The sequence below is a fragment of the Chelonoidis abingdonii genome, chromosome 9 (genome assembly GCF_003597395.2).
Source record: "Chelonoidis abingdonii isolate Lonesome George chromosome 9, CheloAbing_2.0, whole genome shotgun sequence".
Taxonomy (NCBI): domain Eukaryota; kingdom Metazoa; phylum Chordata; order Testudines; family Testudinidae; genus Chelonoidis; species Chelonoidis abingdonii.
Genome location: NC_133777.1, coordinates 60,284,258 through 60,302,148, shown reverse-complemented (window position 1 = coordinate 60,302,148; position 17,891 = coordinate 60,284,258). Strand labels below are relative to the sequence as shown.

Sequence of the window (17,891 nt, the reverse complement as noted above, 5' to 3'; positions counted from 1 at the left end):
TGAACGTTGACTATATGTTTACAAATATTAAGGCTTTAAAATTTGTAACAAATACGCAAATTTTGGAGCCTGAGAGCCCAAGTTCCACGTCTTGTTGAGAAAATATACAACATCTGCTATTTAAAAATTACTTTCTACCATAAAAAAATTAACAGTATGCAAATGCTAGTTAAAATATTTTCTCCCAATTACCTGAGAAATAACACAGCACACGTGTTATTTTATGTACTTGAATTTCAAGAGATGCAGCTGTTCCTTATATTTACCTTTCAAAAGTCGATGTTTCTGTTTTTTCTTCAGGCAAACTAGGTCTTGAATTTTGCTGTAATAATTAATGATATTTTTTTATTTTACATCCATGACCAACTGATTATACTACAGTGCAGCAGAAAGAATTTTACCCTGTTATTTCCCCAGATCTGCAAGTTAGTAGGGATCCAGTGGATAGCTTAGTAAGACACTTGCAACCAGTCTTCCAAGCTAAGAAAAAGTAGATCACATTTTGGCACACATTTCTGTGACCCTTATTCATATACGTAGACCCACTCACAACTCACTTGAGCAGGGTCTGCAGAACTGAGTCTCCACAGTTGTTCATCTGGAGGAAGAATATCAAGACTGAACTACAGATTTGTTGACCATCAGTGGAAGACAAAAGTGAAGTTAATGCAATTTAAAGTATTATACAGGACTTCCTGGACAGTATCTATTGGAGATGTATTAGATAAGGAAGGCAGACATACAAATTTATTTCATATAAAACTGTAAGGCTCTGGTTGTAAGTGCTTAGTGTGATAGCTTTATAGGAGAACAAATTTTCCACTATCGTAACTTAATAGGATAAGTGATTTTTCAGCACTGGAAGGCATAATAAAAATGAGCTAATTCTTTCATGTATAAAATAACTAATTGTAAAAAAGTAAAAGAGTGCTCCAGTGATGGTATTTGGAAATGGCCAAAGTAGTCTAATAAAAGCATCTGCCATAATGCAGACCCTTAGGCCCATGCAAAGCCCCATTGAAGGGTCAGAGCCTAAAATGACAAAATTAGGCAATTTAATTCATAATGGTCACTGTTCAAAATTATAAATGGATTTTGAATTTAAAATGAAAAATTGTTAATGTGTAATGTTCACAAAAGTATCCTAAATGTCTATTATTTGTACTGAGCTTTTTTTTTAGTCAAATAGTTTTTTCTTTTTTGTTTTTGTATTGTATACTACTTGTATATGTATTTTGTAGTGTAACATACAATACATATGACATATGGGGATCTGTTTACTCTGCTACAATGAGACCAAATTCTATAGCAAACATCTTCAGATTCCATGGCAATGTTAATCTGTTCTAAATAGCCTTCATTCTGATCCCTTCACTCATATTAAAAAACAAAACAAAACCACACAATGATGGCTCATACTCACTGACCTAAAATTATTTCCAACAAAGATTATCTTCAACTATGGATTTTTCATTATGTCCTACAGGTGACTTGGCTCCACTCTCCATGCCTTGGATCCCATGATGATGTACAGCTGGCCTGCTACAGAACCTCCTTCCCCACCCACGTCTACCTAGGAAGGGGTGAGCTTATAGATAACTTCAGCAACTCATCTCCCTATGATGTTCTCAAGGCAACCTAGCTGGCCAGCCTACGCTTTTGGTTCCCCAAGATCCAGGCTGTAAATTAGACTCCAGCTCTGGTCTCTGACCCCATTATCTAATATTATCAAACAGAGCAGAAAGCATGCACTATAACCCAGTTAACTCCTCCTGACAGAAAAACTAGAGAGCAAAATACAGCTGCAGTCAGATCCAGGCAGAGCAAGTGTATGAAACAAAATGTTGAGCACCTGGCTGTAGCAAAATTTAAAGCATTTCATGCCATTGGGGAAAAATAACCAATTCCACAGCTATAGAATCAGAATCCAAGAGGCCCTAACAAAGCTGAAGGGGCAGGTCATATCTCTGAGGGCTGCTTCAGGCTCTCCGCAAACCTCAAAGAAATGGTCTGCAGTTTGTTCATCTTTTCAGTGTAATGCATCTTCTGCAATCTTCGCCTGGAAGTTGAAGCTAGACAGTCAGACTGGAAATAAGGTCTAAATTTTTAACAGTGAAGGTAACCACTGGAACAATTTACCAAGGGTCATGGTGGATTCTACATCACTGGCACCTTTTAAAATCTAGATTAAATGTTTTTCTAAAATATATGCTCTAGGAATTAATTTGGGGAAGTTCTATGGCCTGTACTATACATGAGGTCCGACTAGACGATCACAATGGTCCATTCTGGCTTTGGAATCTATGAAAAAAATCATAAGGGCTAGAAATTTAATTTTTGTTTTTAAATGAAAACAGAGGTTCTAGAGCACAATTCTGAAGGGCAACTGGGTGAATTTCCACAGCAAATTCCACACTGCTGAATCCTGGAATACATGAGGCCCCATTATACACATGTAAAATACATTCTTAATATTCTGTATCAACAATATTTAATGAAAACATACAAAGAAAACGCTGGAGAACCTTAAGAGAGGCCCCAAACCCAGTACATCCACTACGGTTCTATAGGAAACAAGTACTAATTACAAACAGAGTCTGCGCCAAGTCCTAGGCCCTTCCCTCCACCCACTGGAAGAGTGGGGTTTCTGTAACTGAAGATTCTCTTTTCTAAAGAATCTCAACAGGGCAAACGGGAGAATAATGTCCATTATTCTACCAAGTATGCCCACTACTCTGCAAATCCCAACCCACAGGAGAATGTTTTTCAGGGTGTTAAGAAAGTGAGAGTGGATGGTATGAGAATGTATATGTGATGGACTCCAACTACCCCCTTTCACACAGACCAGCGCAGAGCTGTGAGCAGATCTGGGAAAAGCAGTCTAGAGTAGCAAAGAATGACTGAAGATTTTTTAACACATTTTTAGTTTTAACTATGCCAAAAAGAGTGCAATTTTTTTTTAAAAAGTCAATTTCTCATGTCTAGTAAGTCTATGCAGTATACATAAGGCAACTAACAATGGCTTCATTACATTGGCATTTCACTCCAATCAGTATTTGAATGCCAACTGGAAGTTTCTAGATATAGCAAATTTAAAGGACATTGAGTGGAGGGACATTTTAGTTATGTCATTTGAAATCAGATGACAATGCAGGACAAGGCTTGATTCTTCAAAACAAATGTGTCTCCTGGACATACTAACCTAATTATACAGAAGTGCGTACATATGTATTTAAGTAGTATCTTCCCAGTTGGTTAACCATTATAGACATTCAAAAATATTTTGTATGCAGACATCTTTAGACTATAATAAAATATTACCTCAGACTTTGAAATCTCCACCAGAGAGAGAGAAGTTGCCTTTAACCTAGTGAATAATGAATTAAGATTGAGTTTTCATACTGTACTATTAATATTAAAAATAGAGGTGAAAATAGGACAAATATACTGACAGTAAGAAAAATACCACAGCAACTTGAAATCTATTTTTATTGTTAAAATGGATCTGAGTTGGCTTAAAATCTATTTCATATTTTAACATCCCAAAACATTTATTGTATACATGTAGTAAGTTGTACACAAACTTGTTTCATGTGACCCTTTCCCATTTATTTCATTGATGGAAAAAAGGAAAGTAATAATCTCACAAAACTTCAAGAAACACTGTTCTGCTAATAGTTGCTGTAAGTCTATTTGATGATAGATGATGCATCTTTCCCACAATCAACCTCTCAAACTATGACCAAATCATCGTTTTAACCAAATAAATTCCTAAGATTTATATCCAAAAGTAACTATATTTTACAAAGTGAAAACATGTTTCTCTCATACAGCTACAGAACGACATTAAAGAGAAACATTCCTACAGCAAAATTGTTGCATACGTCTTTCTTAAATTGTATAATTTATTGCATCCAATAGCTCAGAATAAAGTTTTTTTTGAAATGCTGTAAAATGTTGAAACTGACCTTCAACTATCACTTAGAGGATACGGTTTCCCCAAAAACACAATCCATACAATAGATGGCTACAAATTATTTAAATTTATTGACTTCTAAACCCACATTAATTAAACAGCTTATCACAACATCACCCTGATTGATTTTCTGTGTTTATATGAGAAAATGCTACTGCAGAGAGAGCAAGAAGTACACATGTCCTATAAAACCTTGTTAAGTCATCAGTTTTAATATAAAATCTAACCTTTCAAAGGCTTTTTGTTTTAGAAATTGCTTGTGGCCATATCTTCTTTGTTGATGCTGCATTAAAGTCAATTTTAATCAGCTGACGTATGGTGCTGTTTCTATCAGACCCGAGTAGTAATGTTATTAATCATGAATTAAATTATTCATGACCTTAGTGAGGCTTAATGACTGCTTCTACAATGTGCAATATACCTTGCATAAGAAACAGTAATTTAAATTTTATGAAAAACAGATAACACCAGCACTATGACTGATGTCATTTAGCCTAATTGCTGTTCTACTATTGACTAATACAAGAAAAAACAGTGTTAATAAACACCATTTCAATAATCTGTAAACATTCTCTATGGACACATGATAAAACTTACATTTATTAACAACACCACCCTGATAGGTATTAATAATGACTTTGCTAGTATTATGCAAATCCATTTATGATTATTTATTACATCCTGATTTATGATATAGAATGTGGCATGTATATATTCAAGGGGACCAAAGATCATACTGTTTTTTGTAGCACTTAACATTATATTAATGTAAAACTAATTAACAATGAGAAAAACAGTAAATTAAGAGTTAAGATTGTGTACAATAAATGATGCACTAAAACCACTCTTTTCAGTCAGGGATTTAGAATACTCTGAAGTATTTAATCATGAGTAGGAACACCAATAAAAAATGAAGTGGCATCTCTCTACTACTTGGCTCAGCTTCATTGCTTTAATGATTTCTACGCAGAATATAATAAATGTGTTTTTAATAATGATTTATCTAAAGCACAGACAACACTTAGAAAAATGTGGTCAAAAGGCCAGACCAATTTAAATACCACAAAGATATAGTTGTTGATTCTCTTCTGAGTGGAGTCAGTGGGGGTTCTGCCACTAATTTCAATACTTGTTTACAGTATCTTTACTCCCTACTAGATCAAACTCCTTAAAGACTAACGGATTTATTTGGGCATAAGCTTTCATGGGTAAAAAACCACTGCAGGTGCGGTGCTGTGGTGGGGTCCTGGAGTGAGACTACGAAGGGAAACAGCATCAATGTTCATGTCACGGGCGGCTATGGTAGCCCCTCTGATACGAAGATGACCTTCAGTGTCATCTGTCTTGGTCTCGACAAGGCCTGCTCCTTGAGGCGGAGCGGTGCCTGGAGCCTCTGTCAGTCAGAACCCAGACAGACAACCTGGTGGGGGTCGACAGTGACCGGTGTGGACTACGCATGGGGCGGTGACGGGGTGGCAATGGCGTTAGGAACGTTCCCTCAACTGTAAACTGTACCGAGCTGGAGGTGACTGTGGAGATACCAGCAGTGGCTTGCCTCTGGACCGTGGAGCCAGCATTGGAGGTGCCCTGGTAACGGCATGGACATAACGTCCTGAGCCGCTTGCAGGGCCTCTGGCGTGGAGGGCATCCGGACATCTGGGGAAGCCTGCTCCAAATGGGCTGGGCTACGCTGCTTGACCTGAGTTGGAGGCCTCGAGGCCAGTGGGGACCGAGGACTGCCCAACATGGGCCTAGCCTCTCCCCTGGTTTTGCTCCAGTGCTGCAGCGGAGAAGGCCTCCTCTGAGCCTTCTTGGCGTGCCCTGGGGACAGGGAGCGGTGCCAACTGGTAGATGGCACCGATGGGTCACCACGCACTGACACTGCAGTACCCAGTGCCAACTTGGAGTGGCGTGCCGGAGTTGGTGTCAACGCTAACTCCATCAGGATAGCCCAGAGCCAAATGTCTTTTCTCTCTTGGTCCGAGGCTTGAAAGACCTGCAAATCTTGCAGTGATTGCTGAGATGGGTTTCACCCAGACAGCATAAACAGTCTGTGTGCGGATCACTCACTGGCATCAGTCATCTGCAAGTGTTGTACAACTTAACACCTGGGGCACAGGGCATGCCCCAGCACAGGCTCACTAAACTAAACTAAACTAATCTAACTACTTCAACTACAGGTACTACTACACCGAATGAACAAGAGTTCTGGAGGAAAGTGGCAGACAAGCTGAGTAGAGCAATTCTGAAGCACCTTCACTGGTGGCAAGAAGGAACTGAGGGTGAGGGGAGCACGCAGCACCCCTTATACTGTACCATGGAGGCACCACTCTAGAAGTCGCTAAGGGTACTTCTAGGGGAAAAACTTCTGGTACTGGTGCACATGGCGAGCATGCACACCTATTGTGGAATACACATGAGCAATCACTCAAAGAATAGGGAAATACAACCTAGATAGAGCTACTATACACTGGGCGCATAACTGGGTGGAAAACCCTTTCCAGAGAGAAGTTATCAATGGTTCACAGTCAACCTGGAAGTACATATCGAGTGAGGACCCACTGGGATCAGTTCTGGGTCTGATCTGTTCAATATCTTTATCAATGATTTAGATAATGGCATAGAGAGTACACCTATAAAGTTTGCAGATACACAAAGCTGAGAGGGGTTGCAAGTACTTTGGAGGATAGGATTAAAATTCAAAATGATCTGGACAAACTAGACAAATGCGCTGAAGTAAATAGGATGAAATTCAGTAAGGACAAATGCAAAGTACTCCACTTAGGAAGGAACAATCACACATACAAAATGGGAAGTGACTGCCTAGGAAGGAGTACTGCAGAAAGGGATCTGGAGGTCATAGTGGATCACAAGGTAAATACCAGTTAACAGTGTAAAGAAAAAGAAACTGTTGCAAAAAAAGAAACATTATTCTAGAATGTATTAGCAGGAGTGTTGTAACCAAGACACAAGAAGAAATTCTTCCGCTCTACTCCATGCTGATTAAGTTTCAATTGGAGTATTGTGTCCAGTTCTGTGCATCACATTTCAGGCAAGATGTGAACAAACTGGAGAAAATCCAGAGAAGAGCAACAAAAATTATTAAAGGTCTAGAAAACATGACGTATGAGGGAAGATTGAAAAAACTGGATTTGTTTAATCTGGAGAAGAGAAGAGAAGATAGAGGGGACATGATAACAGTTTTCAAGTACATAAAAGGCTGTCACAAGGATAAGGGAGATAAATTGTTCTCATTAATCTCTGAAGATAGGACAAGAAGCAATGGGCTTAAATTGCAGCAAAGATGCTTTGGAATGGATATTAGAAAAAACTTCCTATCAGGGTAGTTAAACACTGGAATAAATTACTTAGGGAGGTTACAGAATCTCCATCATTGGAGATTTTTAAGAGCAGGTTAAACAAACACCTGTCAGGGACGGTCTAGATAATACTTGGTCCTGCCATGAGTGGAGGGGACTGGACTGGACTAGATGAACTCTTGAGGTCCCTTCCAGTTTGATGATTCTATAATATTGAAGATTTCATCCATGAACACTAAACTATGTGATGTTTCCAATAATTTGAAGAAATGTAGTATCAATCTTAAATCTTTTAGGGCCAAATTCAAAAGTATGTTCTGACAGCTTTAAGCCATTCTCCTGAAAAACTCATGAAGAAGTTTTCTCTTCAAAATGGCCATTACCTCACTGTTCCCAACTGAAGAGAAGCCCAGCTCCCCCTCTAGGAATCTGTCAGTTTCCTGTGCTCTCAAGAGGTAAATAGGAGCACTGCATGCAGATACAGGCCTATGGCCCGAGTCCCACTGAGAACAACAGGAGAAGATGGCTATTTTGAGAGATGACTGTTCTTTGTGCACTTCTCTGAAGAGTAACAGTGGTTGAAGAATAAAAAAGAAACTTTCAGTTATGAAGCAGCAAAGAATGGCCATTAATTCTAAAAAGAAAATTCTTCAAATGCAGCCTAGTCATAAGATTCTATTGAGTTTTAACTATATGGGAAATTTGAAGAGTCTGTTTTATTCGTTATTAAAATCATCGGGCATTACAAAAAAGGTTTTGCCCGGGAGTGCAAAATTTCATAAAGGTCCAATTTTAAAATTAACTTAACTCAAACTAATTAACGGATTTATTTGTAAATCCTCAGAACCTTCTTTACTCAAGAAGTGGTGAAATTTGGGGAAGGATGTGCTATAATTTTCATACATAACTGAAAGACTGAATCCCTGCTTTCAGTGCAAAGCTTAATCTTAACTATATTATCTTTACAACATACTATAGATACTGAAATACATTTCTCTAATTGCAAAAATGTACACACACACAGAGGAAATATATGCTATAACTGAATTTTAGCTTTGTTTTGTATTTGAAAACCTACAAAAAATGTATTTATTGTGATTATCTCCAGAAACAGGGTATGAGCATCATACCCTACCAGAGCATGGGGATTTTTTTTTTATTTACAAATGTAGACAGCCTCTTGTATACCAAATTACACTCAAACAAAGCCAGCCTCTTTGATCAAAAAAGTGTCATGTCTCACACACACTGGTTCTGCAGATTAATGTCTACACTACTCAATGTGTCCAACTATTGGCAAGTTTCCAGAAGGCTGGCGTTATTATTATTAGCATTATAGGAGCTTTAGTGAGGGCGCTGTTAAACAATAATAAAACAACTACAGAATAATAATAGAACAATAATAGAATACCATGTAAGTTCATGTAAGTTCAACTTTCATGATAAAGAGATTGCACTACAATACTTGCATGAGGTGAATTAAAAATACTTTTTTATCATTTTTACAGTGCAAATATTTGTAATAAAAAATAATATAAAGTGAGCACTGAACACTTTGTATTCTGTGTTGTAATAGAAATCAATATATTTGAAAATGTAGAAAAATATCCAAAAATATTTAATAAATTTCAATTGGTATTCTATTGTTTAACAGTGAGATTAATCATGATTAATTTTTTTAATTTTGATTAGTTTTTTGAGTTAATTGTGTGAGTTAACTGCGATTAATCAACAACCCTAAAAAAAAGTAATTTTTTTTTTGCATATCTAAGAAAATCAGTGACAAAAGCACACAGCTTTATCATATATATTACCTCAGGTTCATTCTAAATGTCATATAACTAAATCCTCATTTGTTTAGTTCAGATAAAACCACAATATTCACTGTAAGCCAACAAAGAACATTATGGATTCATTAAACAGTGTTAATATTAGAAATGGGTTTAAGCAGTGTTCAGATTCAGATTAGTTTAGGCTTCAGTTCAGGATTGATCAGTGCCAAAACCTCTCAGATAATCTAACAAACAATTTTTGCAAAACTGGACAAAAATCTTGAAAGCAGTATTCATTAGAGATTTTGTCTAAGGCCAAACCATATCTGGATAATAGGTCCTCTCCAGTTAGGATACAACCCAGAACTAAAACTATGCAGACAAGCAGAGAGCGAGGAATATTTATCCAAGCATCTCAAATACACGAAGGAGCTCATATTCATTGTGCAACTTTTGACCATATCTAGTTAATACAAATTAAGTGAACTACATTTTAGAGGTTAACAAAAATAAAAACTTACTCAGAAATGTGTTCAGCAGCTGGGCAACCTAGGGAAACTGGAATTAAAAACAAAGGATTAAGTCTATATTAAAAAATACACCTTGATCATCATGAAAGATCATCCATTTCAACTTTACCCATAACAATTTTACATTCAACAACACTTTGCCCAAGCCATAGGTACTAGGGTAGCTTCCCAATATTACAACCTCTTCATGGGCCATCTTGAAGAAGAATTTCTGGACAAATGTACCTCAAAACTAATGATCTCCTTGAAATATAACAATGATATTTTCATCCTCTGGACAGATGACCTAAACTCCCTCACTGATTTCCACCACAATTTTAATAACCCCCATCCATCCACTAAACACTCTCTAAAACACTTCCACACTAGCGTCAACTTCCTGGATACGACGATCAGCTTCAACATTGGAACCCTACAGACAATTTATTAAAAAAACAAACCTGGATCACCACACCTACTTTCATAGATCCAGTAACCACCTCAAACACACCTAGATATCAGTTATTGACAGCCAGGCGCTCAATTACCACAGAATACGATAGAAAAAAGTCTGGGATATACACCTTAACACACTTAAAAACAGCTTCTTCAAACAAGGATACACCACCAGAGAAGTAGATTGCATCATGAAATGGGCCATCCAAATGCCCCAAGAGAACTTGCTTCAACACAGAAATACCCACCCCCACCCCTCCCGGCTGCACACATCTAGTTGTCACCTACCACCCTCACTGGAACCCATTATGGGGTATTATCAAACAATTACAACCAATATTCGATGGGGATGATGTCCTGGAAGAAATCTTCCTTAACTCCCTCATCTGACCTTCAAACTCCCCCATCCTCTTCAAGCTCATCATCAGAAGCAAGATCCCCACAGACCAGGCCATACCAACTCCAAGCAGCACCAGATCCTGCCAGCGTGATGCAAAATCTGTAAACATATCCCCATTGCTAGGATGATCAACATTTCCCACAACACACCTTTTCAGATCCAGGGGTCCTACACATGCCTATCACAACATGCGGCATACCTCATCCAGTGCACTAAATGCCCAACAATAACTACGTGAGTGAAAGCAGACAATCACTACATTCTCGAGTGAACTCACTCAGAAAAATGGTAAGACAAAAACACTATACCACTTGTGAGTAAACACTTTTCACAAAATGATCTCTTTGTGGATAAGAACTGAGGTCAGCTATAAAGTACTCCTGGGGGAATTCTGCACCACTGCATATGCTCAAAATTTATGTCCCCTGCAGATTTCTTTGCTTCCCCACAGAAAAATGACTTTTTGACGGGGAAGCATGTGACCCTCCCCAGTATTACATTTTGGGGGCCCAGGGCAGCCAGCAGAGAAGTAATTCACTGCAGGTCAGAAGGCAGGACTGGGGAAGACCTGGCTAGTGGCTCCTACCGTGTGTCAAGCTCTGCTGCTAGTCCCGGCTGGGCTTGGGAGGACGGGACTTCCTCTTCCCTTGCACAGCATCCGTGGCTTGGTCAGACCCATCCCCAGATTTCGCCCCTGGCTGAAGAAAGCTCTGCTAACTCCCATCTCCATCCCCCATTTCCTGCACCCATCACTCCTCAGCTGCAGGGGGAGGGATTCCTGTACAGGGAGCTGCTCCCCCATCCGCCCAACCCCTGTGCATCTAGACCCACTCAAACCCAGACCCTCCCACCGAGCCTCACCCCCCTGCACTCAGAAGCCCCCCTCCTGATGAGCCCCACTGCCCCTGCACCTGGACCACTCCACTGAGCCCCAACTGGACCCCCCACACCCACACTCCATCCCCACGCTGAGCCCCAACCACCTTCACTTGGACCCCCTGCAGATCTCATTACCGTCGTATCCAGAACCGCCCCCAAGAAGCCCCTGTGCATCCAGATTCCCCCTGCACCTGGATCCCCCACTGAGCTGCCCACACCCAGATTGCCCCACACAGAACCCTCTCGATGCACACTTGGATCCTGCTTTGCTGAGTGTGAATGCCCACATCTGGTGCACCTAGCACAGAGGGAAGGGCCCTGGGGTGTTTCTGGGGCAGGCCTGATCCTTGCTCTGTGTCAGGGTTGGGTGCAGCCTCACTGCTAAGTCCGTGTCCCGGGAGGAGTTGCACCATGATCTCCCACCTCTGTGCAGCCAGTGGCCTGTGCTCCCCAATGCCATGCTGGAGCCTCCACATTTATTTGAAAAATAAAATGTGCAGAATTTTGCAGAATTTTAAAATACCGTGTGCAGAATTTTTTTTTTTTTTGCACAGAATGCCCTCAGGAGTAACAAAGGAAATTTGCATAACACCTTCAAAAGATGAGCCTTGGAGCTTAAATTACTAACTTTGCAAAACACTAAAAATCATGGACCGAAGAAAGGCACTGGCTTTATGGCTTATTATAACAATCTATAACCCACTAACCACACCCCCATTCCCCTCCATTACTGGAAAGGTGTTAATGGACCACTTCACCTTGAACAACACATATTTCAAGGGACTAACTACTTACGCTAAACAATCTGTTCCACCTTCTATTTAGCTGTGACACTCAGAATACATTTCAAAGACCTAAAGAACTGCTACATGTAAGCTTGAATGCTTGTCATTGTTACCAACAGAAGTTGGTCCAATAAAAGATATTACTTCACCCAACTTATCATGAAAGATGAGCATTCATTTTGGGATGTAACTGTACAAGAACAACCAATAATGTGGTAGACTAAAATACTATATTATTAATAGTCAATATATAAAAATAAAATATACTACATGTACTTACCATTCTCTATAATAACTTGACAAGTATGAGTATGTCTTTCACTCAAATGTGTGGCCATCTTATCTAAGCCAGAAACATCTGTTAGGAAATCACAATTAAGACACACTACAGTAACACCCCTAAAAAGAGAAGAAAAAAAAAAGAAAAGGAAAAAAAGGGTAAAAAGAGTGAGTAGTACAAGGCTATGAAAGATTTTCTTTTACTTGTGGCGTATAAAGTTTGAGACTATGTGACGATTCAATGAAAACACAATGAACATGTATGTAATGTTTATGTAATTCATCATCATCTTTTTGTGCACTTAAGTATTTATTATTTGGGTAATTAATTAAGGTAGCATGTAGGAGCCCTAGCCATATACCAGGACCCCACCGTGCTCAGCACTGTACAAACGTAACAAAAAGAAAGTCAAAGAAGTATTACCCATTATTACCACTTTTATTTGAGAATTCCAAGCATTATAGATAGCAGGTGCGGGAGAGGAAGTTCTTCTTTTTAAAATTTGGCAGAGATGGGGAATAAGGGTGGAAGAGACATGTGGACAGTTGCTTTATGTATCTGCAGCTACATTAAACATTATTAGTTCTCCCACAAGCAGCTTCACTTCCCCTGCATAAACATTTTCACTTCCATGCTATTTCCAACTTGTGGCAACCCACAAGATCAAGAGTTCCAAAGTCTGAACCTCAAATACAGGCCTTATATATAATATCAACTAAGCGACTAGACAGGTATAAGAGTGCATATTAAAAAAAGAATGTAACACAGAATAATTTGCAACTGAAAATAAGAGTTACCTCAGTTCTTCTGAATGCTTCTTATAGATCCAAAATCTTTTACTTGGACGAGCACTATGAAAACTACAGAGAAGAAAATATAATTTAAACTATTTTTCTATATAGAAGGCAAGTCTTTTTGAGTGTAGTATTCCACATAACTACACTGTAAATGGTACTGCAAGTTGCCTGTTGCAAGACATGAAAATAAAGGCCTTTTATTGTCTGTCCATGTACTGTTCTAAGGTAGTAAATTTGGTACACAGAGTTTACAGCTTCATGCATCTCATTCCCTGTTCAAAATATTGAAATACTACACCAGCATCTTTAAAACATCACTAGCTGTTACGTATTTTCAGGATTAGACTACCAATTAAATAAGTATGTCTTTATCCTTTTCAAGGTATCTGTTTAGTAAACTTTTAAGTACTTTTTGAGGAATGTAATTTTTGGACAAAAAAACATTTCAGTCATGATTAGCTGAAGTACTATGAAGTTTAATTTTCAGGATACAATCACTTACTATCATAATATGGCAATAGCATAGCATTGTCTTTGAATAACTAGTTTGAATTTTTGTGTTTGTACATAAACAAGTAGTAAGTCATTTGTGAAAACAGATAAAACAGCCTGAGAATATATTCTTGACTTCTAAAGTTTTAACTATTATTTTGATGTTTTACAGTAATTACAATAAGCTATATATTTGTTCTCAGTATCAGTATTTCAATTTGCTCTGGCTCCACTATGGTTCGGAAACAAGGCATCATTTATGGACTATACTCAATAGTTTAAACAACAGCTTAATAAATGTGTATATATATATGAGATCTGACTTAATAAATTAGACAAACTAAAGCCACAAGATAGCTATACAGCTGCTGGTTGCTAGCACAGAAGGTTCTCCTATTAACTAACTAGAAACTAGCAAGTTTGTAACATGATACATCACTTCACCCAAAAACTCAAATGGGCAGTGACACCACAACATGTCTGTGTGTTTATGTAGGCACAGGCATGTCTACATACATACACACAAAATGCTAAAACATTAAGATTGCGAAGTCAAGCACTCAGAATATGACAGAACTTAAAGTTGCCTAGGCAAGCTTAACTCATTCTGATTGTGCGTATGCATTATATAGTCCTTAATTATAGTTATGATCATATTTTTTCCACAGGACCCCTGCCTCATTCAGTGCACGGAATGAACAGTGCTCATTTAATGAGCAGCTATTCAACATTTTGATTTACCCTCATTGTATGTGAGGTTCCATTAGGGCCGCCCAGGGGTAAGGGGTATGGGGGGAAGTGGGCCAAATTGCCCCAGGCCCTGGGGGGGGTCCCCACGAGAGTTTTTCGGGGCCCCTGGAACAGGGTCCTTCACTCGCACTGGGGGCCCCGGAATACCTCGCACAGGGCCCGGGCCCCCGGAACTTCTTCCGCTCTGGGTCTTTGGCAGGGGGGGGTCCCATGCCTTATTTACTGCACCACTATTCAAACACTGCACTAAATACAGAATTATTTATTTTCTCATGGGCTTTTCTATCACAATCATCACTGTAGTATCTGACTGTTTCACAAACATCAATGAATTTATCTTCACATTACTCCTGTTGAGATAAGGCAGTATTATTTTACAGATGCAGAACAGAGGCACAGAGAGAATAGGGTCAAAAAAGTATCCACTAATTTTGGATGGCCAATTTTAGACACCTACGGCCTGATTTTTCAGAGAACGTCTCATTATATAGCACTGTGTATGTTTAAAGCACAGATCCCATAGACTTCAGTTGTAGCTGTGACTGAACTGCACTTCTTCAATTCAAACACTAGGGTCTTGAGGTGAGTGGCTAGAAAACGAGGAACAAATGATTACTGATCACTCTGAAAACTTTGGTTTAAGTTACTTGCCCAGCCTCACATAAGAATTCTGTGGCAGAGATAAGAGGCAGGGATAGAACCCAGTTCTCCAGGGTGTCATTTTACTGCCTCAACCATGAAACCATTTTTTCTCTTCCTGCAATACCATGCCTCACTCTATACAAAAGGTCATGCTTATAGTCTGAGGAGTTTTTTTATAGCAAGTACCAGTGCCGTGGATTTAGCCACACATCTGTCATTAACATTGCTTTGAAAATCTAAGCCCTAGTTTTCCTCAGTCCTACGAAATAAATACAAGATACAGCTCACAGAAACAGTTAACATAAATTATATATAGGTTAAAGAAAAATATTTTATAATGTCCATGACTATAATTATCAAAATTTGAAGAGTGCTCACCTCATCATATGATTCACGTAGGCTTTGCTACAGCTAGTATTGTACCTGCATAAGCTGCAATGGACATATGCTGGAAAGTGACTTGCGAAGTCTTTTATTTCTGAGTAACATTCAATGCATTTATGAACTCCCAAACGATACCTATAGTAATACAAATGAATCAAATATTGTTAGTGTTAATACATTAAGGGGACATACTTAATATATTTAAAAGATCTTATTTTACAGCCTCAACAGCATTGGTTTAACTAGTAAAATGAAGGTCATTTTAACAATGTGTTGGCTGACTAATTATTTTAAACATCATTTAGTACCTAGCGTAGACAGTTTAACACCTTTAAAAAACGTTAGCTGGTCATGGTAGAGCCTATATAAAAAGTACTGTTTAAATTCATATTAGCTCATACTTCTTAAAAACACTCAAGAAATTTTTTTCCCCTCTAATTACAGTGTCATTCCGATCTTAAAACTTACTCAAAGGTTATCTGCAAAGGACTTTTAAGTAAGTTATTTGCCTGTTTTTTGCTTCTCTTTAAAAAAGAATTGGGGCTCTCCTCTGAGATGTCTCCCCAACCCATCCACCCCCAAAATACCCCACAAACTTTGTAGAAAAATTAAATGAAGAAAGTTAAGTCTGGTCCTCCCTAATTTTGTTGGAGGCCCAGCTGGATGTCCTGAAGCATATTTATTGTGAGGTTTAGTACCTCAATTGAAGAAGCAGGATTGTTAATCTTTAACAAAGGCATTCTGTATCCAAAATGTTATTCACTGAACTTAAATAGCTATTAAAAAAAGTTTTATACAATCAAACTAAAGATCCTCTCTCTTCTCAGTAGCTTAGCTTTCAAACTCTTGACTCTCCTGGAACAATTTCATTACATCTCCAGTCACCAGAGTACCATCTAGGACAGACAAGACCTGAATTCCTAATTTTAAAAATAAACAGGAAAAACAAACAAAACCTTAAAAATCCTACAAACAAAATGACTTCTTTGTAACCTCATAAAGAAGCTAAAAGGAACACAAGCACAGCTGTATTTCCCTTTGCAGGTCATCTTTAATAGACTCTACCTGGAGACTCAGTATTTGGACAAAACATGATTTTGTACAGTGACCCAGTGAAAAGTCTAAATTTTGTAGGAAATTAGTACTTTTCACATCATCTGTCCTGCTCGTCCATTGCCAGGAAGTCTGTTGCTAACAAAACAACAAATCACATGGGGAAGAATAAAGATAAAAATAATATCAGGATATTGGTATGCAAATATCAAGATACTAGCGTCTTTCTTATGAATCTGCTCTTCCTGCCAAACTCAACCATGTCACAAATCTCCTGTGTTCCAATAAGGTTTATCTTCATGAACTGATCTTTAACTACTTTTTGTAAGTATGTTCAAAATATACTTTAGAACAGTATTAACTGAAAGATTTTACCTTAGATTATGCAATGCTGTATTGGCAACTTTTTTTTTTTTTTTGCTGCTGCTGCTGCTGCTGCTAGTAAATGTGTTTTGCTTCTTCTGTATAGTTGATGATTTTAATTTTGATTTATTTGTATTAGATTTGTTGTGATTTTTCGTGTTTGTATTTTTAGTTTTGGGAGATAACTGAAATGTGGAGGTGCTTGTGCTAAAAGATGTGGCAGATGTTCCAGATTGAAGAGGTCCAACAGAAGCTCGAATAGTAACCTAGGAACATGAAATAATATGGGCACTTTATTTTTATAACACTGTAAAAATTAATGACACCAATTAGAGAATTATATTTAAATTTTTGAAACGCCTATTTCTATAACTTAGGTAATGCTTTCATTTGCCTTGTATATTTTGTTCATATCTCTGCTGTATAAAACAAATAAAGCAGTTTACTGTTAGGAAAATTTTGCTAAACATGGAACAAATATATAGAATCCTATTCAATAAGACATATGTTGAAAAATATGACTTTCAACTGACACGGAACAGAAGCTATAATCCAAATAGTTTTTCAGCTAATTTTCAGCAAAAAAGGGGGCATCCAATAGGTAACAGCAGAAAATTCTAAAGTAAGCAAGCAGAACGTTTACTACTTAGTCTTAAACCCATGAAATCAATGGATAATTGAATGCATTATCACAGAAGACTGAAGTCTGACCTGCGGGTTTACTGGGGAAAAAAAAGTACTTCATAATTTGCAAAGCAACTATCACAATTATGAGTTCTCCTACAGGGACTCAAATGACAGTGTGATCAAGCTGGTCAATTTCCAACAGACCAGCTACTTCACAGACCTGCCAAGTCCACGGGTTTTCCTCATAGGACTATAGATCTCAAACCCTTTTAAAGAAGTCTGTATGAAAAAACCCTAATTTACAGGGAAATCTTGTGCTGATTGACTACTTGTCACTCATTCTATTTTTTCCTTGAGGAAAGGCAACCAAATGAGATGACGATCCACATGCTGATGAACAGGAAGG

General features: G+C 38.2%; 1 protein-coding gene across 12 annotated transcripts in view; it reads right to left on the bottom strand.

Moving 5' to 3' along the window:
• The window catches only part of ZNF280D (zinc finger protein 280D), an 86,652-nt gene that overhangs the window by 7,390 nt on the left and 61,371 nt on the right, over nt 1–17,891 (bottom strand). For 7 of the 12 annotated variants that reach the window (XR_012656548.1, XR_012656547.1, XM_032783088.2 and 4 more), the window contains 7 exons: nt 16,871–17,124; nt 15,437–15,577; nt 13,175–13,237; nt 12,378–12,496; nt 9,590–9,626; nt 3,322–3,367; nt 267–322 (listed from right to left, as the gene is read on the bottom strand). Coding sequence is in view for 5 of the 12 variants with exons in the window: in XM_032783088.2 (XP_032638979.1) it covers nt 267–322; nt 3,322–3,367; nt 9,590–9,626; nt 12,378–12,496; nt 13,175–13,237; nt 15,437–15,577; nt 16,871–17,124 (716 nt within the window). In the remaining 7 variants the exon portion in view is untranslated. Of the gene's footprint in view, nt 1–192; nt 2,426–3,321; nt 3,368–9,589; nt 9,627–12,377; nt 12,497–13,174; nt 13,238–15,436; nt 15,578–16,870; nt 17,125–17,891 lie in introns of those variants that run through there. The other 5 variants (XR_012656550.1, XR_012656549.1, XR_012656551.1 and 2 more) reach the window with 3 other exon arrangements.